Source organism: Dermacentor silvarum, chromosome 1 (genome assembly GCF_013339745.2).
Source record: "Dermacentor silvarum isolate Dsil-2018 chromosome 1, BIME_Dsil_1.4, whole genome shotgun sequence".
NCBI classification, from domain to species: domain Eukaryota; kingdom Metazoa; phylum Arthropoda; class Arachnida; order Ixodida; family Ixodidae; genus Dermacentor; species Dermacentor silvarum.
The window spans coordinates 119,639,776-119,665,790 of NC_051154.1; the positions used below are offsets into that span (position 1 = coordinate 119,639,776).

At 42.7% G+C, this 26,015-nt stretch overlaps 2 protein-coding genes across 6 annotated transcripts in view; one reads left to right on the forward strand and one right to left on the reverse strand.

The window, feature by feature from the left end:
- Positions 1 to 6,211, forward strand: part of LOC119435921 (small nuclear ribonucleoprotein-associated protein B) — a 34,603-nt gene extending 28,392 nt beyond the window's left edge. The window contains exon 5 of the mRNA XM_037702617.2: positions 6,062 to 6,211. Within this exon, the coding sequence (XP_037558545.1) occupies positions 6,062 to 6,102 (41 nt within the window). The 3' untranslated portion in view covers positions 6,103 to 6,211. The remainder of the gene's footprint in view (positions 1 to 6,061) is intronic.
- Positions 6,212 to 6,350: 139 nt separating this feature from the next.
- The window catches only part of LOC119435922 (calcium-transporting ATPase type 2C member 1-like), a 185,102-nt gene continuing 165,437 nt past the window's right edge, over positions 6,351 to 26,015 (reverse strand). For 2 of the 5 annotated variants that reach the window (XM_037702620.2, XM_037702621.2), the window contains exon 24: positions 13,243 to 25,499. In XM_037702620.2, coding sequence (XP_037558548.1) covers positions 25,375 to 25,499 — 125 coding nt within the window. In that variant the 3' untranslated portion in view covers positions 13,243 to 25,374. Of the gene's footprint in view, positions 6,879 to 12,671; positions 13,194 to 13,242; positions 25,500 to 26,015 lie in introns of those variants that run through there. The other 3 variants (XR_007465291.1, XR_007465292.1, XM_049660885.1) reach the window with 3 other exon arrangements.

Genomic DNA, 26,015 nt, shown 5'->3' on the forward strand with positions numbered 1-26,015 from the left:
CAACAAAGGTCTCCGTTTCGGATAAGTTCTTTAGGAAAGCCCTAGCCCTCGCCAATCTTCGACCTTTATTGTGTTGTGGGTGGACGTTTTTTGGAAAAGGGTCTACTATAAAGGAATTCATTGTTTGATTATCAAGTTGCGTGGTTTCTCCCTGATTAAAACTAGGATGGAGGCCTGCCGCATCCAACAGTCTTCTGCCTGCTCTGGTGTTTGATAATCTAATAATTTGTGCTGATCTTTGTGCTTCAGTTAACTCCGAAGTGGTGTTGTGTACTCCCAACTTCATGGGTTTCTCTGTGCTAGCCGTGATTGGAACGCCAAGCACCTTTTTGACACTTTTGCGCGTGAGCGTGTCTAATTTATCTTTCTCTGTTTTGGTCCAATTGAGGGCCGCGACTATGTAAATGACATGGCTCATGAGGAAAGCATAGTGAGTCCTAAAGTATATCCTCGCCTATTCCGCCTTTCTTGTTGGACACTCTCATAATTACTCTGAGAATGTTCTCCGTTTTCGTGGTGAGATGAGCTGTAGACTTTGCGTTGCAGCCCTTCGAGTCTAATAAAAGCCCTAGAATTTTGATAGTCTACTCTAGGGATGGTATACCCATCCCTGGTACGAACGTTAATGGGCACCTGATCGAGTGGGGTGAGTCCCCTAGCACCTTGTCTAGCTTGTCTGTACAGCAGGAGTTCAGACTTTCCAGGCGAGTGTGCCAGTCCCGTACCGTCCAGGAAAGACTCCGTAATGTCTAGAGCCTCCTGTAGAGCTTGTTCGACCGTCGCCTCCGATCCTCCGGGACACCACATTGTAATGTCGTCAGCATATAATGCATCACCAACATAAGGAATTGTTGCAAGGCTTTCCGACAATTTGCGCATTGCTATGTTGAACAGAAGTGGCGAGATAACTGCCCCTTGGGGAGTACCCCTTCTTCCGAGTGTGAAAGACTCCGATACTGATTGCCTCAACTTTATGACTGCTGTCCTGCCCTCAAGGAAGGATTCAACAAATCGGCGCGTAGTGCTGCAGCGTTTGTTATCGTTGATCGTGACTGCATTTTGAACTCGATGAGCGTGTTTACTTGAAATGTTTAAAAAATATCTGAGCTGGTTTAGGAGCCCTTTCAGTCTACAGGGCCATTGGCAGTGCTGCGAAGCTCTCTGAATTACCGAGCATGTCCGAATTATTGGTGTCTGATTTATCGGTCGGCGACTGTACAATAAACGTTTGCTGCAGAACACAGGCCCACTATTAATCTGAGAACCGTATTCTTATTTAGTACAACATAACGTCACTATTTCTTTATTTCTTCAGCTTCAGGGGGGGGGGGGGGAGAAAAAAGCACACCACTCGATTCTATTTGCTGCTCTATCAATAACAAATATTTTCCAGGCCTTTGTATACCAGCTGAGTTGTTGTCAGTGCTGACATACTAATCTGGTGCTCCCTTCAAAGGGCCCCTCACCAGGTCTGGCCATTTTGAGCTAACAAGCGCAGTGCATACAGTGCGCGCTAACAATCGTGCCTAGAAAGTACAGTAAAGCCTCGATCATTCGAAGGTCGCCGGACGACGAAAATTCTTCGAATTAAGCGGATTTTCGAATTAACCGAAATGAATAAAAAAGAAAACAAGCAAGAACTTGCCGCAAAAAGAAATCACCTTTATTTTCCATGTCGGAGAAAGATTACTCGAAGTAATCACTAATGCGGGATTACTTGGCGCGGTAGTTCGCCGTCCCAAGTGCCATGCTCTCCAGCTGGCTCACAACACGTAGCATATAAATATCACCCGCACTGCACTCAACAAAGTTGCGGACGATGTTCACGGAATCGATAACTGCCGCTAAAGCAGGCGTGCAGGTGCTCGACTCCAAAAATTTGGACTTGCGGGATATTCCGGACTTAAAAATGCACTGTCAGGGTTCCCATTGAGTTCATGCATTTTCGCACTCAATTTTTCAGACGAATTGAGACCCCAAAGTTTGATTTTCCGGACTAAATTGCTCGTTCCGAGCCACGCTACCCAATCTTGGAGGACGCCATGTTGGATTTTGCACTTGCTTGGATTCCAGTGGCTCTCTATAGCCTCCAAGATTGGGAGGCGCGCGCTATCAATAAAAGCTCGTCCTTGGCTGACAAAACGCTCCCCGAGTACTTCACTTTTTCTTTTTTCTTTCTAGTTTATGCGGTCAGCACTATCGTCATAACCATTTGTTGCTGGATTTTTTTTTTATTGCAATAGCAATTATATGGACACTTCAAGCGGATTTCTGCCATCAGCGTCACCATCGCGAGGTTCCGTGTAAAGTCCAAGGGCGATAAAATCGTCGCCGTGCGTCGTATGTTTGAGTGAAAGCGTGCGGGGGGCGCACGCTTTCACGGAGAGCGAACGCACGGTAGAGCGCAAACGCAACTTCCTCCGTCGCACCAAAGGCCGTGGGGGTATAGGAGGGAGGGAGGGCGACACTGTGCTGCGGCACCAAATGCGTATATCTTGCAATAGGGCGCAAGGGGAACTGGCGACGCAATCTCCCACGCGAAAGGAGGAAAGCTTTTCCCGGGAAGGCAGCGCGGGAGGGAGGGGGGGGTCGACTTCTGCTCTGCTAACTGCGTACCTTAGCGCCAGTGCGGGTTGTCGCACGCACCGTATCTTGAAAGCGATCTCCAGACAGCTCTGACCTTTGTATGCGCTGTGCTTTCGCCGCTCCGTTTCCGTTGAAGCGATAGACCGCACGAACCTTCGCTCGCTGTGGCGGCCGCGCTCGTTCGCGCCAGCGTTTTGACGGTGGTTATCTGCGGTCATCGAGTGTGATCTATTCATGTTTGCTTGTGCGCGCTGACACCACGCTTGTTAATTCAGTTAGTAAATTTTTTTTTTTCGGTTGCTATTTTGAATGTGGCATGTACACTGAGCAGGTGTCTCAGAGACCCATGTCTCGGTGATCGGCGCTACCTCCTGTGCCTTCGCGAGAGCTAAAAAGCGGTGCGAAGCTCGTTTCTTCGATTTCCATGGCGAACTCCATTGGTTGAGATCGCCAACGCGGTGACGTTCGTGTCGACTGTAAACAGAGACATCACTGCTGCGCAAATCCAAGCAAGTCGATCCCCTCCAAGCGTTGTATGAGGCAGGGCATTATTAAAGATTTTTTTTAAGCTGCACTAAGGGACCTAATACCTATTTTTTTTTTTCGGCCGAACGAGTTTTTCAAGACTAAGTTTCAGTCCTCACGAGCTCAGAAAATCGGTTGGCGACTGTACGGAGCGCCCTAACCTAACTGCCGCACGTTGCTGCCAGCCGGACACTTCGAATTATCCGAATGGAGCCGCGTGGCCCATTCAAATTATCCGGTAGAATTTGCTTCGAAAATGACGGGACCGCTCAAATTCTTCGAATTAACCGAGTTCGAATTATCGAGGTTTTACTGTATTACGCCGCTACGCGCTACGAGAAGAGCTTAAATTTCAAACCACCATTTCCCCTTTCCTTGTTGGCGCCACAATCCCAGCCAGAGAGTCGACGTACATGGCAGCGCTGTGGCGTCAGTCATAGTGACACGTGACTTCGAGAATTATTCAAGGGAACATGAGTTATTTGTTTAATCTGTTGCTTCAGTAAACAAATTAAGTTTTGAGAAATGAACATAGAAACTTAATGTCTGCATGTCTTTGTTTTACTTCAAGTCTTAAGAAGAGAGATGTACTTCCGTTTCGTCTGGTTATTCCCACGTCGTGGAGTTGCATGCGCAGAGAGCGAAACTGTCATTTTTTACTGTGTTCCAGTGCATTGTCATGCTCTGTGATCCGCTTGTGTCTGCCTCAGTGTTCGTGTAGCACTGGTATACCGCTAGTCAGGTGTTCTCTTGCACAGCGTGCTACGCGAAACGAGACAAAGGCAACAGCTTGCGCACAAGACCATCAGCGGAAGTGCGTAGCACAGTAAAATTGAGGGGGAAAAAAAAAACAAATAAGGCAGGTCCTCTGGCATATGCATCACGCGATCCTCCAGCTCTGGTATGGGAAAACGCAGGGAAGGAATTTCGCTTGCGAAGGCAAGGTGGGGGCAAGTGGAGAGTGTCAATGTTGGTGGTAATGCTCGCCTCCTGAAATCATGGGTTCGCGGCACTGAAATATTTTATCTCTGCTATTAATGAACCATTTTGAAAAACTCTTGCAGATGAAAGCTACCGAGAGGGCATGCAACAACTTCCAGCGTATAACCAAAATTTGCTATGTGGCCTGGTGAGGGGCTCTTTAATAAGAGTAGAGCACACTATACATCTTTGTTCCTAGGTATCTAAGTTACTGATAGCTAACAAGATTCTTATTAAAGGGATACAGACACAAAATCTGAATATTTTACGGAAATGCTGAAAATTAATCCTCAGTGTGTGATTACACCGAAAAGAAGTAGTCACTTAGCTCATTTTTGAGCTGATGGCTTTATTTTTGGCATTTTTGTGAGCGCACGCCTCGCCGCCCGACCCACGGGAGTTGGAAGGCGTGACGTCACAACACCCTCGTCGGATAGCCGGCCGGCCGCGGTCATTTGAAGCACGCCGACGCCGCCATCACGAGCATGGATTCGAGTTCTGGTGCATCTACCAGCCATGAGCAGAAGTCTGAAGACGAGGACCATTCTGGCTTGGCAAGAAATGTTACCGCTTAAGGTTATGAGCCTTCTGCGTCAAGCAACGAAGAAGAGCAGGCGGCCGTGGAAATGCCGGTCAGGTTTTCGCGAACCATAGCGCGAAGATTTCGCTCTACACCAGACACTTATGCAAGAATTATTGGTCATTTCCTGGTGTAAATTTTCGGCAGTGGCGTAACGTGTTGCTGCCGAAGATTTACACCAGCAGCGAAGTAGAATGCACTTGGTTACAGTAATATTAGCTATTTTTGTCTGTTTGAGCCCTGCGCCACCAGGTGGCAGCACCATCGAGGCCGCTCACGTTTACGGTTCCGCCCCAATGCCCGCGTTTACCCGATTACCGGACAAGCTAAAGCTCTCTGATAGGCAGGTATCCAAAGCTTGCGCACCTTCTCGTCTCTGGGAAACGTGGGCGATGGCGTGTCACGACCGACGATGCTGTTATAACAGCAATGTCTGGCATTTCCTTCCGCCACTATGAACGCGTCAATACCGAGCGACGACCGCGGAACGCCTCATGTACGACGCACCACCTGCATGGAGCGCTGACGGGGATAGTGTTTCAGACGGACCACGTGGGAAGATCGCCGAAAGGGGTTAAACAAACGCTGCAAGGGACCCACACCCCTGGAAGCACTGCGACAGCTGTGGCCGACCTGTTTCCCCCACAAAATTTGCAAGCATAAAAGTGTGTAAAAAAATTCTGATATTCAATTCAATATTCATTCTTTTTTCTTGATTCGATACTCGCACACCCCTAGTAATGAAGGAAAGAGAGCTTGTGGTGCGACAGGCAAGTGATGCAGTGAATACTTAGGGGATCACAAAAATGTATGAAATGCTGACTTATGTAGCAACGCGTCTTTGCTTTAGATGTTGGAAGATATATCACTAAGATAGAAATTTTGGCTACTTAGTCTTGCATGACAAGTGAACCACAGTGCATTAGAACTAAGACACACAGAAGTAAAAGACTGCAGAAGACACAGAGAGAGAATGGCAAACTCGAGAAAATGCTTGTCTGCAGATATTTTTTGTGAAGATACTGAAGGCAAAAATAAAGGCAGTGGCATAAAAATAAAGGTAGTGGCTGTGGAAAAAAAAAATCTAGCTGATAAAAACCTGAACATTGATCGGGTAAAGCAGGTGTGTAAAGCTAGCTTCTTCCTGCTCGATTTTTGGCCTTCAGGATCCTTAAACATTCTGAAATCTTTTGTGCGATTCCTGAACAGTGAAAATAGTGCAGTCTGCTACCATTAAATGCTGCTAGAGAGATGTGTGGTGTTATGTCAGGTAAGCTGCATGTGTGCACTTAAATTGAACAGTTCATTGAAGTATCTATATATACTTCATTTCACTGGTCACGCACCCATTCATGCCAAGTCAGTTATGGTATCAAAATTCACTTGCAGGCCCTCCTCCTCCTGGCATGAGACCACCACCAAGGCAGTAAAGGCAGATGTTAGCTCCATTCTCGTTGTGAGATGTATATATTCATTACTTTCCCTTTCCCACCCCCCACTTTTTTTTTTTCACACAAATAAAAGTTTTGTACCATTGGAGTTCAGATGTCCTTTATTGACATGAATCGTTCCTCTGTTGTGCATGCATATTTCTAGCCTGCAATCGTGCAATCGTGTTGCAGACTGGATCCAGTTCAGATGCCATGCAGCATTGCGTGAGCTGTGTTCTGGGTAGAACTGTCCACGTGCTCCGTGCACGTTTAGCACAATTGTGATCATGGCCATTTTGACAGCATAGAGCATTGTGACACAGGCAGCAGAGCAAAGGTCCATTTTCTCAAGAAATACAGCTTACATTACGTGGTGTACAAACAAATGGGTAGAGTTGCAAGCCACTCCTATGCAATGCTGTGTTAGGCACTCCACTACTTTATGGCTATTTTGCCATTTACAAACAGACACCTCACAAAGCCTCCGGTTGTTCTCACTGAAATAAAGCAGGCAAGAAAGGCAATGTGGCAAAGCAGAAGCGCACATATTCTATTGTAGTTTTTGTCTTAAGGGGCGTCTCTTATGTGCAGCCAACTTGAAAATATGGGACCGGAAGTTTCTTGAGGTTGCAGGCTCGCTGCAGCCAAGGTGCGTGCAATACCAATAGAAACACTAGCTAGTAGTATTTGCTTCCTGATCAGGAATTCTGTAGAAAGAGTTCTTTCCCCTTCAAGTCGGCTGCTAGCAGAATATTTGATAATTGTCTTTGGAAAGCCTGTAATGTATGCATATAACATGCTTTGACAAATGGAAAGCAACAAAAGAGGTGGTGTATGCACATCTACTGAAAGTTCTGTAACACTGATACACTTGGGCCTGTTGGCATCTTGTAATACTAGTGTTTTCAGTGAACCAGACTCCAGCTATGATGAATGGGGTAGCAAACATACTAAAATTAACCTTCCCAATGTCATTGCACATTGTAGCAGGCACATCAGTTTTTCAAAGTACAAATAAATTTTCTCTTGTATGGGCTACATCCATGAAACTAGGGGTCTGAATTTATGAAAAAAGAAAAACTTGTGGCTGTTACACGAGTAAATGTACTCTTGCACAGGTTCTAGAGGCTGATTGGCAATCACAAATTGTCATTCTCTTCCTAGGCTATAGCATTACATATTGAACATAACCAGACTCAGTACCTCATATTTATGTCTGCTTTCCGGCACAGTACAGAAGTGATGCAATGTTCTTGGACATATGAACTACGAAAGGCTGCTGCCTTATATTGCATACAGTGGAAAGTGGCCGCCGAAAACCAAAGATTGGCACTAGTACTTAGCAGAGTGACTTATGGGGCATACCGCAGCAGTGGCCTAGCACCAGAGCATCCGCCTCGGAATCGGCAGTGGGAATCGAACCCACACTCCTCTCGCAGCCGAGGCGGGCGCTCGGCTGTGACTGAAGCAATGTCAATTGAGGAACTTCACTGGGTTTCAGCTGCCTTCAATGGCTGCCATGAATGAGCCTTACTTCCAGGAATTTATTGACCTAGCTCTCCTATGAAGCCAGATCTCTTCATTATCTTTGCTACTCTTGCGTAAACAAAATGCACACTTCCTGTTTTTTTTTGTTTTGTTTTTTTGTACTGCACATACCATTCACAGGTTGTTCACACATGCCATTCACCAAGTCCCCTTCCTGCTCAAATGATAACTGCTACCAGCAGAAAAGGTGTGGGACAGCTAGCTAACTGCTCGAGTTCCAAAAGGCAGCCACTGATGTCTTATGTGAGCAACCTTCTAACACGAATTCAAGATATACCTGCAAGACCGTGATTTTTCTGGTAAAATGCACAGCGATTGTTGTGAGCAAGCCAACTCTGGCATATGAGCTAAGAAATTAGCCAATCGTGTTTATTCAGTATGGTTTGGCTTGGACACAGCACATCGTGATGGAAATGGACAGGCAAGCAGGTACACCTGGTATCGAACTAATGATCATGTGCTTTTGAGCCAAGCTTTTTCTAGGAATGATGCAATGGCTGCTCTGCATATGGGTGAACAGGTGATACTTGTATTGGGTACTGGTAAACATTTGACGATTATCCGTACGATTTACCTTGTACACCATAGTATTGATTGCGACATGGTGCCTGCAATGTTCTGCTGCGTGCAAGTTTCTGCAGATTGTGAGGGAGCCCCTTAGCATTGCCCAGGAATTTCCGGCAGTACTTCAGGTGGCACTGGTGCTCTTTCAGAAGTTTTTCACAAGTACCAGGGCACTCAAGATTATGAGAGAGTGTGTGATGTGTGAAACATTGTCTGGGCCGCTCCCTTGGCGGTCATTTCCCATGTGGCGCCCCAAGCACCTATTGAGGTGGGGGCGCCTTCGAGTTGAGGTCAAACACCCCTTTCCAAGCGTTGAGGTCCCATAATGGCCGAGCACCAGGCCGGGAGCGCGCTTGTACCTATTTAACCGGTAGGCACCCGGCGGCAGCACTTGCCTCCCACAGCCGCGGCGGATGCTCGTCTACAAGGCCGTCTGTGGTTGGACAAGAGGCGCCCAGAGACAAGAGCAGAAATCTCTATTGGGCCCTCTTTCGAGATGTGGACCCCCACGACAGCCGAGCACCAGGCCAGGGGACATCTCTACCCATTAGAAAAACCGGTGGGTTCCCGGCGGCACCGGGATTTGAACTCGGTACCTCCCGCATACGAGGCGGATGCTCTACTGCTAGGCCATCGCTGCGGATTAAGAGAGAACTGCCCTGCTTGCAGCTCCCATAGACACTAGAGCCACATTTCCCTGTCAAGTAAGCGCAGTGACCACTTCTGTCGACAGGTGGCGCTGCCATCCACTTTGGCGAGCCGAAGTGGAGTGTTCTAGAATACTGGAGTAAATTTCGCTAAAATAGAACTCAGTTAAGTTTGAAAGCAACATGACGTGTTAAATCACTTTAAACTGAATATTTAGTAGCCTGTGGCCCTGGTTCACTGGTTTCGAGACATGATAGTGAAAGTGTGTTTCACAGTAAATATGAGACCAAAACGTGGCTGCCTATCTAAAGTTGCTGCAGTGACTTAATGCTCTCATCAGAACTAATTGAACCACACCTTAAGGTGAGTGGAGTTGCCAAACGTGAAAACCTGCGAGATTGCTGAATCATTTCCATGCCTCTCTTTTGAAAATTTCCACACGGCTAATGACAGTAAAGTAGGACGTCTTGAGGAGGTAGTAAGGTATGCGAACGGGCTAGTTGGTGTTGATCTATGGTGTGTGACAGCGAAAATTTAGACAAAGGATGACAAAAGAGGTGACAAACGGAGACGAGCTCTTTTCTCCGTTTGTCGCCTCTTTCGTCGTCCTTTGTCTAAATTCACGCTGTCAAACATCATTGAGGGGTTTGTAGCCTCTTTCGCCGTCCTATGTCTAAATTCGCACTGTCAAATATTATTGAGGGTGTAGTTGGCTTATTTTGACAATTTAAACTAATTGTGCAAGCCAGGAAAAGGACAACATGCAAGAAAGAACACGAAAAAAGTTGCTAGTCCATGCCTGAATTTCACGTTCCTCCTTATGCGTTGTCCTTTTCCCAGCTTGCACTATTAGTTAATAATTGCTATAATGACAGTAGCCATGCTATATAATGCTGGTGCATTTTCCTGCCATTCGTTCAGGCTCGTTTACTGCCACCTGTTATGTCCTTGGAGCATATGCCAACCAATTCAACACATAACCTAATCTTAACTTTGTGTTTACGGAACTATATAAGCAAACTTGGGGAAGCGCTGTCGTTTCCTATCTAAACGCGCAAAAGAGATTCCGTGCCTTAGGGGGGTCAGCCCGCAGCGCAATGCATCCTACCAATTAATACAGCTTGGAAAAACTGCCAATTGTGCAGCGTACCTGCATTGATCTTATGAAAGTACTGTTGACTCCATAGACAGTCGCAGAATGGCAATAATACAGTGTTTTCGAAAAAATAATTTCATATTTAAGAATAGCTGTTACAGATGTCAGAGGATGACTGAGGTGACAATGACGTTATAAAGCGCGATAAGCGCGAAAAGGCATTATTACTTTAAAGGCATCGCTACAAAATAGCGGCCCTGATGTGCCAACATCACTGGAATATATCACCCGAGTGGTGAGAAGCCAGTGCCCCACAGCTTTCTTCATGTTCTTTGGGTCTGACTGGTTCTGTGTGACATCTGTTTATTATTGTTATTATTATTAGTTACCATCACTGTGCAAATGATAGCGCTGCATTTCCAGACACTGTAGCTGCCCAGTGTCCAGCCAAGCAACCACATGCTGTGCAGCAAAAGCCAGGGCTTGTGTCAGCCATTTGGTAACAAAAACCGGCTGCGTGTTTCCGAGAAGAAAGGAGGGCTCGCCCACTGTGCTCTATGGTCGTTCGTGAAGCTTTCTTTTAGTCGCTGTTGCGTAGGGGGCAATCAGAGACAAACATTAGATTCCTTTCTAGTTACCTGATGCGACCCATAGCTTTCACACTGTATGGAATTGGCGAGGAATACCGCAGGCTGTATCCCCAGTGCTGAGTGACATATCCCAGTGACATGTGCTCAAGGGGGCAGCTATGTGCGCTCTTTAGACTCTGGGTTTTGGCTTCACACGCCCAGAGAGCCGCACTTCGTTGTGCTAAAGCGCCGAGTGCAATTGCCTTTTTCAGATTTAAAAGTTGATGTGGCACGTATGGACAGCCTGCTTCAATTACCCAATTACCTATAAGTAATAGTTTAGAAGTTAATTAAGCACTTACTTAAGCATATTATGTCTCGGCAATCTTCTGCTGCCTGCCACAGCTGACATTGACTTCAAAAGAAGCATCTCCAATTCCAGAAATCAGTTCTTAAATATTACTTAACCTTCATTGTAACTTCCTGCAGATTTAAGCTAGAAGTTGGGGAAAAAATTGCTAACGTGCTAACACCAAATTGGAAACGAATCAGGTCTGTTGGCGGCAGTTGAGAATTTAATCCTATTCTATTGTAAACTTACAGCAGGTACAATGGAGAAATAAGGGGAACGTAAATATGTATAGAAATATCTTGAGACACATGTGGGTGTTTCGTAAAACGTGTTGATGCGATAATAAAAATTTATTTCAGATTGCTTTTACTACAGAAGCATGCATATTAATATGACCTAATGTAGTAATTAGACTATTTAAATTAGACTAACCTTTTAACCAGTCATCTGTAGCATTCATAGCCGTTTCCTGATATGCAAAAAGTTGACAACGCTTATTTCTGCAGCACCACGAGTTCTTGCCAATTTCACCCAGAAAACAAACTGAACTGCCTAAAAGTGCAACTGTCACGCTGTTAGCAGATGCCCATGAGTAAGAAGACTATGTTTCACCGTTGGGCAATCATGATATCAGTTTGCAGCTTGTTAAGGGCGTTAGCTTCAAGCTTGCCTGCTGGGGAGGTAATAACAGTCACATCACTCATGAGCATGACAGTTGTGCTCTTCAGCAAATTAGTTTGTTTTCTGGATAAAACTGGCCAGAATTCATTATGCTACAGGTATGTGGACCACCTTTTTGTATGTCTGAAAACGACTGTTACTACCATGTAATTAATTATGTTACTACCATGTAATTACTACCATGTAATTTTAAAATTTATACCTCCGATATAAAGCAAACCCAAGGAAATTTTGTAATTATTGCATGTTCCCTATTTTTAAAGAACTCCATTTAAAGAGTCCACTTTCTGAAACACTCTGTATAACAGTAACAAGTATTGTATCGCATGCAATATGCCTTAGTAATATATTAATTTGCCCGAGTATCTTGTATCATGCTACATTTTCAAGGTATCCTTACCAAGCCCTGCTAAATGTATTAACAACTTTGGGGCTCATAACTGCTGTCTGCAGAATCAAATGCATGAACACTTGCTTATACTGTGGCGGCTGCCTTAAGCAGATTAAAGTGATACTAAAAAAAATATTAGATTAGCACTAATAAGTTACACTTATGCAATATCAAGATGGCCAGTGTCACCATGAGAAGAGGCTTAGTAAGGTGGAAAAGATGCTGCATAAATGAAACTGCTAATACTGCCACCCTGAAGTTCCCACACCAACTCGCTGTGATGTAATAAATTTTGGCAGCATCAACAGGGGTGTAATTAACTTTATATCCATAAAGAACATTGCACCCTCACAAAACCCAAAATTCAACCTTACAGGTTTTAAGAACTTTGCTGCACGAAAACAGCCCAAATACGAGAGAATACTTTGAAATCCGTGATGATGCACCGACATGCTGGTGCTGGAGTTTCGGTAGTAAGAAAGGTAAGTTAAACTTTCATTTTCTAAGGAATCAAAAGTTGGAAGTTAGTGTTGCTGCTAAGAGTCCCTTTAAAAATGCATACACTATGAAGATTCATTTTCTTAAATTTTTGTGCGCAAACAGGGACGAAGAAAAAGGAGACACAAGGACGATGAGCGCTCGTCCTTGTGTCTCCTTTTTCTTCATCCCTGTTTGTTTGCGCACAAAAATTTAAGAAAATGAATCTGTTCCAACTAGGCCGACTCGCAGTTATGCTTCACTATGAAGAGACTGGAACTCGTGACACACACTGGATATGAATATGTCTGCACTATTATAATGTGCTCCATGTATTGTGCCCTGTGCTTCTGATCCTAGCTTCTAGCCTCCAGGGGCTGCCTACATATAGTACTGACCTATGGCTGTCTTCCACATGTGTGCAGTGCTCTAGATCTCAAAGCTTGAAGTGCAAATGCACCACATCTTTCAAGCAGTGTCGAGATGCACATATCCTCACATGCAGTGCAATGTGCAAGTGTAGAATGGCTGGACACATCTAGTGCTGGACTGAAAGGGTACCGAATCACGTTACCGTTGTTCATTCATTCAGGGAGCATGAAACAAACGAAATGTAGACCAGAAATCTGTTAGCACACAAAAAAATCTATCCATTCTCATGTTTCTCAATGTAGGCTCAAACTAACCTCAGCATGGTTGTGAAGATCAAAAAGGCACGTTAAGTCACTTTTCAAGTGTGGATGCCTAGTCAATGTGACAGTTATCCTGAAATAGCCATGTACAAAGCACATTCAGTCAGCATTTAGACACAGATATTTTGCATAAATTATTTTAATGACAATGTAAAAAATTGCAGGCATGATGCGAGATTCAGTGCACGATAAAGCCAAAACACTTTTTTCTGACACAATGCTAGATAACCAATTTTTTTTTCAACAACCTGCACGTGCAGCATAGCTGAGCATATATGCTGGGTAGAAATAAGTATTTCCTTTTTTATGCAAACACGGTTGCAACATACTAGAGTTTGGGCAGCAACCAGCAAGCAGAAGATCGGTTTAGTTTGGCCACCACACAAACTACAATGTGGCACATGCTAAGTCCCTTCACAGCAGTTCAAGGCAAGGCTTCTGTGCAGAACAACGCTACTCTATACACAGCAGTAAAAATGTATTGCAACATTTTATGGCGTAATCACAAATCACACTGTAAAGGCAGCATCTGAAAATTCTGTATGGTGCTATAGTTCCTCGAAAAAGCTTCAAGGGTGCACTATCACATCTGCTTTGATGGCACAAAAATTTGGTTGTGATGGTGTTTGCTGTAAATCACTGCTGTATAACCAAAGTTCACCGAATTGTGCGCACCTAAATAAATCCTAGGAAACCAGATATGCTGGTTGCACAACAAAATCACACCTTTCAGGAATTATTGGTACAAGGCTAAGGGCATTGCAAAATAGAGTTCATGTGAATTGTTGGTAGGCAAGTACAGATGAAAAGGAGAGGTGGCAAAGACAATGCAATGACAGAAACAGCTCTTGGTGTGTGTCTGTTCTCTGTCCTGTTTTCGTGCCATTTCATTTTCATCCTTAATAACACGGCCACAATAAACCAGTATTATGTGCTGCATCCAAGAAATTACTGCAGCAACCTTTTCCTGCTGCATGCATTTATGGCATGCACGGCCAATTAAATGTTTAAACACACTACAATATACAGCATATTTTTTTAATCCAGGAAAAGAAGAACAGCACATTTGCAGGACAGAAATTTGGGCAAATTGTCTGTGTGTACAATTTTTTACCATAAAGTGGCACAGTGACACAGCACACAGTGGCAAGAGGGCCACAGTGAAATCTTTGTTGCCACCATTGAGCAAAAATATTTCTCATATACATGTGGCATGAAAACCTGCTACTGCTCTATGCCAGTTTTGTTAAATATGACCTTAATAATTAATTAAACATAGTAGCACTGTAATGGCCCGTCGGTAAAGTGCTATCTAGCCCTGACAAGGAATTTCAAGACCACGTGTGAACACTTCCAAGAAGTAGCCTTAAAAATATGATGTCTTTTTTTTTTTAACCATGTAGTGGGCCTGCAAGCCTCTAATGCCTTGACCAAGAATGAGGCAAAGAGCTCCCATAAAGGCAAGGATAGGGAAAAGCAGGGACAAAACAGAAATACAAGGTGCACAGATTGTACTAGGCAAGGGCAACAATGTTTATGCAGCGCATTGATGCTACGCTATGGCATTTTGCTAATAATTACTTGATCAAGATTAACATCCAAAATTTGGGCTACGAGGGATGCTGTAGTGGTGCAATTCGAATCAACTTCAACGACGAGAGGTCCTATAACATGCACTGAAATTAAGGAGGATTCAGCAGGTGCTAGTTGGTACATATTAGATTTACTACAGTGCTTTGGTGACATGAAATGCAACACAATAACGGAAGACACAGAGCCATGCAAGCATAAAACCAATGGGTACAGCAAAATCATCAGTAATGGTCTTGCTCCAGCACACATGGCAGTTTCCTGCTACTGCTCATAAATTTCAAAACTGCTTTTAACTATGCCAGTAACAGTGTAGTGCATTTCTTACCTTAAAAGGGCACTCACCAAGCCCTGTCAGAAACTTTAGTCATACATTAAAAGTTTATAGTGCCATGTGGAAAGTGTTGAGTAGTAGGAGAAATAGAAGCAAATGAAATATAGCAAGGCCATCATGTGAGGAGGCAAGGCATCATCCTTATAGCAAAGGCTCTCTCCCACTGCCTCGACCAGTGCTCGTAAGTGAAATTTCTCTCTGGCATTCTCTCATATCAGAGCCAATGGCCCACGTGACATTTTTTACAATATAGTCCCCCACCCCACCCAACTTCTGTCACCCTTCTTGCTGCATGGCGAATTGACATCAAAGGCAGTACAGAGACAGTTTTGAGCAGTCTCTGTTCTACAGAAATCAGTTATTTGTGCTGCTGTTATATGCACAGCAGTCAACTATGCATGATATCTTGTTAAGTGAATGGTATCTTATACACAAGATTTCCTACACACATAATTAATGTATCTGCATGCTTCCATGGGGAAGAAGACAGTTGTTCCTAGTACCCAGCACTTGGCAAGAGCAATTGCGCCATAAGTCGTACAAATAAAATTGCAGAGTGCGTCAATAACGACATATATTAAATATTTTTCGCTTGACGGGAATTGTAAGGAAGATAGGCGCATTTATATTGGACTACACACACACACACACGCACGTGTGAGCACACATGTGAGCACATATGCAGGCACACGTGCTGCAGGTATGCTCGAGACTTTAGAAAATTTACCGGCATACTTTTTATGCCGCTGACCTGAACAGATGTTTAGCGAAATTCAAACCTTGGCTCAATGACAGCAATTAATACTAAGGAATGTACTCGGAAATGATGTGAACACACAAACAATGGCATTCATGTACCTGCTTTTATATTTATATGTGGATAATAGCTGGAAATTGCCACCTGTGACAATGCAGAACCACTAAGAATTACCTTTATTATGTTTGATGGTTTTTCAGCCCATTCTTTCATGCTGTATACAATAGAACCTCGTTGATACAATCCCGCATTGCTCTCGATAAATTTGTCCCTCTCGATCACAATAGATTACTTGGTGCCAACATTCGCGATCGAGAACACAAAAAATGATTCAAAGAGCTACGCTTTTTTTACCGGTTCATACGTTCCCGGACAACACGATCTTTCAGCACCAGCGTTCAGTACATCGCCAAACTGCGATCGCATTATACGTTTTCCAACTAGATCCAATGTAAACAAGAAAATGCGCGAAGCGCCCGCGATCGAGAACAGTAGCCGCCCGCCACGGCAGCTTCACACCACTCGCCTGCACGTCTCGCGTGAAAACCCCGGCGTACACTCGGTTTCTTATTCCGGTTCCAACAAATCACCTGCCAGGTCATCGCAAGCCGCATTCACAGCTATCGCCGCCAATCCTATTGTGATAGGCATCTTTGCTATATGTTTCACAGCGCATGGTGCCGCTGGAAGAATACTGCACGCAAAATTTTAATCAGCGATAACCCAAACATGCCGCGGTTTCCTGCTGCAGATTGCGATCATATACGTTTTCCGACCACTAGAGTCCATGTAAACAAGAAAATGGCGGGAGGCGCGCGATCGAGAACAGTAGCCGCCCGCCGCATCAACTTGCTCGCAATACATGCCCGCCCGTCTCACATGAAAACGCCGGCGCGCGCTCAGTTTCTACCAGCGAATCTCCTCCCGTGTCCTCGCACGCCGCATTCACAGCTATCGCCGCCAACCATAATGAGATAAGCATATTCACCTGTTTCACAGCGCGTGGGGCGTAGTGCCGTCGGAAGCGCACTGCACACTTTTAGTAGGCGATAACCCAAACGCGCCGCCGTTTCCTTCCGGCGGCATCCGGCGTCGCCCACCAATTCGATTTCGTTTCGGGCTCCGTCACAGTCTTAAAACACAACGCAATAGGGAAAACAAAACGCGTCTCGCACCTTCTGAGCCCCACCAGCTCAACGCGCGTCGGCCTCTCGTGCTGCAACGATTCGCGCATCGGTTCGCATTACATGTGTCTACAGCGAGTCTGTCAAATTTTTGAGTTACTTCAGATCGTACGTTTACCCAGTTAGTACGTTTTCTTCCAAAACGTATCAACGAGGTTCTACTGTATATCTGACGTACACATGCTAGTAAAGGATTCACAGTTTGGAGCTGTATATCTTCATTCTTTCTTGCATTGTGTGTCACCAAAGCAGTGCAGTAAACTCTCCCCCCCCCCCCCCCCTCAAAAAAAAGAAAAAGCTGAGATTAGTATGTGAGCACTTCATTCTCCTCCTATGCAAACATAAACAATATTTCCCCAAATGAAAATTTAATACAAATGAAATTGATTTCACAAACTCGATTTTTTAGATGAGCAAGAAATGATTTTGTGCCATGATAAACGTTCTGCTATCATAAAAAAAGCGTGGTGAATTTCATGTTTGTTTGACAAAACGGCGTTATTTTGCCTGAACCAGCCAAACATAGGCAAATTTGATTATTGTAGGACAAAGTGAAAAATTTCGATAAAATTTAAGACTAAAAAATTTAAGCACAGAAGTAGAATAATTCATTTCGTCCTAAATGCTATCTGCAAAAATAACTACACAGGAAAAGAAATCAAATACACTATTTCTTTATGGTCAGTAGTGCAGCAACTGTGCAACCAAGAGCTAGTAGAATCCAGACTTCCATATGAAAGGTGGATTATAACAGGTGTATTTTTTTTATGCGACGAGCACCACTTTTGATATACAAGACCTTAAAATGTACTACGAAATATGCTGGTACTCTAGTTGACGTTTCCATACGATGTGCCTCTACCATTCTGGGACAATCTTAACTGAAACACCGAGGTATATTTTAGCAGAATTTGGTGACAGATATCACGAAAGTGGTACTAGTTTTCTGCTAAGCAGACATGACTTCACTACTCCTCGGCTTCAATTTCGCAATTACAATATGTGTCCTCTAAGGTTAGTAATTAAAAAGTTAATTACCATGTATTAGGTACTTAGCAAAATGATCATTGAAAAGTTTCTTGTTGCTAGCCTTTTGCATATTTGCAAAAATGGCAGGGCCAAGATAACAGTTTCTTTTAGAAGTGTTACGCATTAAAATAAACACCTGGTATAAAACTTTATGCCTGTCATCTTGAATACACTCTTGCTCTATACATAAACAGCAAGCTCTCACTTACTGGGAGCACATGTATTTAGAACTCCCATCACCACTACAAAAGGAGCATTTCAAGAACACTGCACTTCTTGTATAATGTGGCTAGGTAAAAAGCTGGAAGCTGAACAAAACTAAATAAAAAGGACAAGAGAATGACAACAAAGAACAAGCCCAGTAGCCAATACTTGTATGAATACTCAGAAGTTCATTAGCAAGGGAACTTGCAGTCTACAGTGCGCACCTAAAAAAAGTAATACTAAAACGAAATAATGTTTACCGCGCATAGTTGGCTTTTTGTCTGTCTAGAAAACGAGCTTAGCACATACATTACCAGTGTAAAATGAAATGTGTTACACTGCAATGTAAAAACTCTCAACTGCAAGATAATGGCATATGCTGTGTGACCAAGTTGTAACAAATTTAACAAGGATGACAAATCACTTTGCTATAGCCAGATTCAGATAGAGCAAGGACTTGTAATAGATATAGGCTCATGGTAGGACATTTGATAACGTCCATAGTAGTTATTGTGTTTGGTATTTCACAAGGCTCCGTAGCAGTTCCTGCAACTTCCAAGGGTCTGAGAAAGCATTTATGCAAAGAAAGATACTACACAACAGCACATGCATCTTTGCATGCTACCTACGTCTATTCACCACATTCTCCTCTCTTCAAAGCCATTTGCAGCATTAGAGGATAGTGGGTATTGTGATACAGCAAAAACAAGGTTAGTGAGAGTGCATATGCCCAGTCTTGCTTGGGTACTTTCTTATGCAGAACCTACATCGTCTGCTAATTTTGTTTCCACCATTTAAAAAACCGTATTGTCGACAGTTTTAGGCAATTGTCTAACAAAAGTAATACGAAAACTGAGGAACTATAAGCTTTGTGCTACAGTGTGCAGGCCAAGGATCATGCGAGTCATCAATGGAATGCTTTCGAAGCACTATGTAACAGTATTTTGAACACGCGTAACAATTTTCGTTCCATTCAATTATCCCAGTGACATGAGATCTTTCAGAATTGGAAGCAGAATAAAGAATTAAGGTATAACTGCATTCAGGGCTGCATTTAAGGTGAAAGCTTTTTTCATTGCAATTTTGTGCCATCTTTTGTATTTTGCTCAACCACAAAGACAATCACAGTTGGTACTGCTTGAGCCAATAACTAAAGAACGAGTAGGACTAGAACACAATTATGACTTTGGCCCAAGGTTCACTTTATGATTACAGCTATGATTACAGCTAAATGATATGGAGAGAAATAAGGCAAAAGCATGAAAACAGACAAAGGGCATGAAACGGCATTACAAAGAAAACTGACAGAAGAAAAATGTACATCTAAGTACCACTGTATTAATTATGAGAAATTCTTGGCATGAAGAAAGCTCCTTCCAGGTGTCCATTAAAAAGTTCACTATAGAAGTCTGCTCTGAAGGCAAATAATTTTTTTTATAAATTTGACTGACGTTTTGAAACTTGCTTAACTGTCGTCGAAGTCAAACCAGTAAACTGTAACAAATGTGTGGCACATTACTATCTGGCAAAGAATGTATTGAAACATAATTCTTAGAATCAGTTTGGCTGGTGTGCAACATGGTATGGTGTCCTACTGGGGACAAAAAGTTCGCAGGGTGTAGCCTCTACAAGAAAGCTAAATTCCCGTACTGTTTTGGTTCACACTTCCCGGGCCTTGCGAAAATTTGGCTTACTTAACCCCATAATGATTTGGAGTCGGCAATTCATGCATGCCTGCAACATTATAAACATAGTGCAAGACAAAACGAGACAAACATAATTTTTCTGAACGTAATAATTGTGGGTGGCCGCTATACATGCCTACGCTAAACACAAACTTTATCCACACAAATTTTAGGACAACAGTTCATACAGAGGTTCACAGGAAGGTCTTCAAGTGACCAACAGTGGTTGAACAAGGGATAAGGGCTGGAGCCAACGCTTCGACAAAAGGACTTGTCTTCGTCAGGGCCCTGATAAAGACAAGTCCCCTTGTCAAAATGTTGGCCTCAGAGATCTGACAGTCTGACAACTGTTGATCACATATATAGGATAGTAACTAATGAATATGAAAACTAAAAGAATAAAAGTTCTTCCAATATATATATATATATATATATAAATAAATGCATGCACTCTCGGCATATCATGACCATAACCAGGACAACGCAACATCTTCTTCAAAGGAATGCTAACAGTAGAAAAAAATTGGTAAACTAGATAGGGCACATTTCTCAAGTAGCACAGAGGCCGCTTTAATAACAGTGGTTAGGCCAGATGTGACAAAATGGAAAAAGTTGGTGGCAGTGCCACCTTCCATGATATCACAGTGTGGTAATGACTGGCCAAGTACAATCAGTCAACAAAAAATAAAATGAGTTAGGTTGCAAATAATGAAACTTTGAAAAAATCTTTAACTTTAGTTAATCTGTAGAAAAATGCCAAAAAAGGAGAACAGAATTATGCAGATCCCACAAGCTGTGGGAATCAATGTAATGCAAAGCATTCTGCATGCAGCTGGCTATCCAGCCTCGTTTGGGGTTCTGCAAAGCATTACCTGATGGACCAACAAGTTTGTGTAAGGCAAGAAATTGTTTATGTGACACGAGCATGTGTGTGATGACAGCAGTAAGAAGACGGCGAGGACAGTAGTATGACAACTGAGTTTTTTGTACTCAGACGATCTGTTACAACCTGCTCCATAATGACCTGGGTTGATACCCATGGCGGTACAATGTCGCACAACGTCTACGTAGAGTTAACTACTATGAAGAAAGGACTGAGGAATGTGTGCCAATCCCGAAGGCAGTGCAGTGTAACACTGGTAACAACATGTCTCAAAGCGCTGGCTGCTATATGAGAAGAATGAGAGAAACTGGCATGATTCCACTGTTAGCAGCTTGTTGCTATTAGATGAGATGCATGCGAAAGACAGTGGTAAGACTGAGACCGAATAGAAACTGGCATGTGCGTGCACACATGCTTTTGCTCGTGCTATGCAATGTCGCACACACTCAAATAGCTAATTGGTGTTGGCACAAGAGAAGTATGTGTGTGATCGTGGCCTAATGGTTAGAGAACCGGGCTGCTGTGCTGGGAGACCCAAGGTTCCATTTCAAGATCGAACAAGTTTTTTTTTTTCACTGAAGAGACAGGAACCTACCTACCGCATAGTGCCTTGAATAAGCAGATTAAAAGATTTTATTAACAATCTTTTATCAACTCATAGCTTTTACTTCGAAAGGGGGGGGTTACAGCATCTTGTGTCTTATGTTATGCTTCAAATGGCTGAACTTTAGGAACCTAGTCAATGGTAGAAGCTACAAGGCTCATTGTAACAAGCACTGTCACACCAAAAACGTGGCAGTCCTGGGCATTACCTCGCATAATGCAACATGTGATGGTCACAAGGTCAGCAGAATTAGAGCAGTCATGTCACCACCATTGCGGTTAGCGTATACATAGAAAATTGAATGTGGCACATGCGAAGTTTAGCCATTAAACCAAATTTTCTCCACAAGTGCCAAATGGTTTATTTAATCCCTGATTTCTTTATTTATATTTTCTAATGACAAAGTTATACAAGCCTTTGTTTTAGTCAGATATGCTCAAAGAAACCTTAATTTTCTAAAGAAACGTGTGGCTGAGAGTTGATGAGTGAAAGTTGTTGCATATCATATACGATACACCATGCAGTTACCGGAGCATCTTACTATACAAAAATACATTCGAATAGCAGAAAACCAGCAAAATATATTGGGAGCATTCAAAGAGATTGAAGTTTTGCTGTAAAAAATGGACTGCAATCCTCTCAGCACCAGCAAGTACAAGTTTCTTTCAAATTTGACTACGTTACCGTTGACTAATTGATAGCATCTATATCTAGGCTGGACCTTTTATAGCGTTTTTCATTTATGTAAATATTTATGTTTGCAGTCCTTACAGACGTAAATTTAAAAAATTAAAATTAGATTATAGGGTTTTTATGTGCCAAAACCACGATCTGATTATGAGGCACGCCGTAGTGTGTCAGCCACACATTATTTCCTCCGGGAATTTGGACCACCTGGGGTTCTTTAACGTGCACCTAACTCTAAGTACACAGGTATTTTCGCATTTCGCCCCCATCGAAATGCGGCTGCCGTGGCCGGGATTCGATCCCGCGACCTCGTGCTCAGCAGCCCAACACCATAGCCACTGAGCAACCACGGCGGGTTCCTTACAGACGTGGCGCAAGCTGAAAGAAAACCTAATTTCTCTTACCAAGAGTTATGTGTTGCTGCTGTTGTCATTAGCCATTGAAACACAGCAGGCCCCACTCTATGTTTACCGTAAACACTGTAGGAATTTTCATTTTCTGACATATTTATTGCAATAATAGCGCTAAGAAATAGTATAGCCCATAGAAACATTTGTTTGCCATCAAATTTGTTCTGTCGTGAGGAAACAAATACCTGCTCTTCCACAAAATAGCACACAACTGCATGATGTATCATATGTGATAATGAATTAATGTTTGCCTTAAAGAACCACCTGAATGTTATTCTCGTTGAAAACATCACAGTAGGCTGATAAACAGCAAACAAACATTGATATTCTTCGTACATTGATTTCAGGCGTGCAAATTGTGTGTGGGGGGGGGGGGGGGGGAATTGTAATTTATGAACTTTTTGCATGCTGTGTGATGAATGGCCAACATGCATTATTATAAAAAAAAATGCCAGAGTTATACGCAAATTATGGGTAAATACGTAAAATTTTATTTCCTTCCGATTCCATTATGTTTGAAGAAGTTCTTTATATCATATTATGACACACCATGTGGTAAGAAGTCTAACCAAAGTCAAGGTGCATATTTAGCGTTTGCTTTGAGCCCATACAGCCAATTTCCTTTACTGGGCCACAACAGGACACAGAGAATTGGCCTGTGTCACTTGAAGTAATATTAAATTGTGCCTTGAAAAGTTTTAACTGTACATTTACTTATATGAAATAAATTTACATGTCCTGTGTGAAAGCCTCAGTAATGACTGCTGTACAAATAACTTTCACAAAACCCAGGTTCATTCATGTCTTCTCTGAATACATAGGTGAGCACTGAGAAATTTTCTTCTCTGTTTAAGGCACTTATGACAACCAAGAGCGAGGAGAAAGAAAGAGAAAAAAGTTAAATTTTTTTTTTAAAGTAGCAAGTTGCAAAAAGGTCACTGGTGCAAATGGCACTAGACTGCCACTGCAGCACCGTGTGCCACAGAAATCTGCCTTCCACACATGGTCTGATGGTATAACCTTACTAAATGTCAAAGAAAGCTGATGGACTGTGTAAGTAATCCAATTTGTCCTATGCAACCTGCATTAAATTTTGTTGCATGCAATTAAGAACATTTGACACTGTCATAATTAATGAAGATCAATGTACTATCCCAGTTTTCCAATTAAACTAAGTTTCACACATATATCACAAGATACATGGTACATTGTACAGTCTTTACTGCTGAATGGCTCAAAAAAATATAATTCCATTGATGCCTTGCTACTATGTACACAATTCCACACTCAGGCCCCATCTACCAAAAGCTGCGTGTAGGCACGGTAGAGAACATTTCACCAATATAGAGGTGAAAGTTTTGCAGAGTGTTTTCAGCACAGCCTGTTCCAGGCTTCCATGCATTGTTTCTTCTTGTGCACAGCTATGCTTCTAGAAATGTACCGATTTACCCAGCAACATATACGACACAAATATTTACTAAAGAATTCACACTCGGCCTGCTCCACTCGCTCAAATATACTTGTTTGACTCAAACAGATTCAACACAAACAGTCCTTGGAGAGCTTGCTATCTGAACTGACACAGTCAGAATTGTGAGTCTTCAAATCTAAATAAATTTTTTTTTCTTCTGGAAATTCTTATCCTTCAAAATGTGCATCCAAAAGAGGCATTGATGTACCACAATAGGACCCTTTAGCCACAAGTGCAGTGTCGATACTCTGTATTCATCATTCAAACATGAAACTTCTAAAATGTTAACTTTAGGAACTCCTGGAAACCTTGTACAATCAACGCTTAATTTTTCCTTCGAGCTCAAATGCAGACAGGAATAGCAGGGAGTAGGTGTAAATACAGGGAAGTGCTCCATAGCACACTTGGGCATGGCACTCAAGGGTCAAGAATATAAGTGAGAGCTTGCTGTAACCTTAAAACATAGGATGCGAGGATAAGCCTTATCAACACAGCTAGTTGCAGACTACACACGTTACAGAATTGCACATAAAAATACAAGAAAGAAGTCTCCAAAGAAAAATAAATTCACAGCTAAATAACTGAACATCACATTCTTGCATTCTGACACCATCAGCTATTGCTTTGTGCATGGATACTAAATTGTATTGTTGCCAAGAGCTTAAACATTGGAATAAGTGAATCATGATTTGTAATAAATTAAATGTGCTCTTAGCATGTAAAGAAGAAGAAAAAAAAATTTTTTTTTTTCACTTGAGAAATATGCAGCGTGAATGGACATAATACAGCTGGTTCTCTATTGTGCATTTCTCAAGGCACTACTATCATTGTGCTCCACTAAAATAGCAAAGCGTGTGCATGATTGAAAAGTTGCAGATGTCTGAATATACTTATCGCTGACACATTCATGTAAGTAAATTATAAGAAGAAAAAAAAGGGGGGGAGGAGGGAGGGGCATTGGGGGAGGGGAACATTGAGGACCTTTGTCAAATAAAAGGGACGGGAGAGGAAGAATCCAGAGTTTTGCAGGTTTCCTGTCCACAATGCTGCCACAACCATTGGCTAGTTTTGAATGTGCAAACCATTCATGATCAGGCAAAGTGCCTCAGCTCTTCACCCTGCAGCATCACAATATCTTGCCCACTCGCACTTATTTACAAAAACTATTTACATAGTTCACGATGAATGAGCTGCAATCCCTATGCAACTCTTCCATGTCTAATCTGAATGATTTTGTGCATCAACATTTTTGCACTGCAATGACACAGAAAAAAAAATAAATAAATAAAAAATAAGGGCTGTTTAAAATAATAACTGCCAGCCAACTTAAAATTCATAAAAATAAAGGCATTCAAGGATCCAGAGACTGCATTGACTAATGTCGGCTTATAAAAAGAGCAGTCAAAGCTCAGCACTTTAAACAAAATCCGAGCCGAAAAACTGCTTTTTCCGCACCCTTCTCGAAATGCTTCTTTCAAAAAACTTCTTCATCTCCGATACAATAAAAACAGTTGATGATACTCCAACAAGGAGGCAAATATCTGAAAAAGAAGAAAGAAAAAAAAGTAAAAAGAAGTGACAAGAGCCCGAGCCTCCCCCCCCCCCCCCCCCCCCCATACATGTACTAATAAATTTCTAACGGAGACCACAAAACTATATACAAATATTTGCTACAGGGATCCCTCATGCTATAGCATTAGGTGTCTCACACTTTTGTTACACTTTTCTATTGGAAGGCCTCTTTGCTCGCACTGAACAAGAATGTTCGAGACAATTTCCAAATGAAATCATTAAAAGCTCAATACACAAGAACCTTGCCTGATATAATGTATACCTGCCAACCTGTGAACATTAAAATTAGTAAAAATCCTGCAGACACGAAACAGCAGGCGGAGAGAAAAAGAGGGGGGACAGGGGGGATAGCACTTTTCACGGGTTGTGCAATCATTTAATGCGACACCTCACTTCACAAAAGACCGCGCATGGGCATAAATCATGACATACAGCGCACCAAAATTTATGAAAGCAACTGAAAACAACACTGCTATATCCACAGA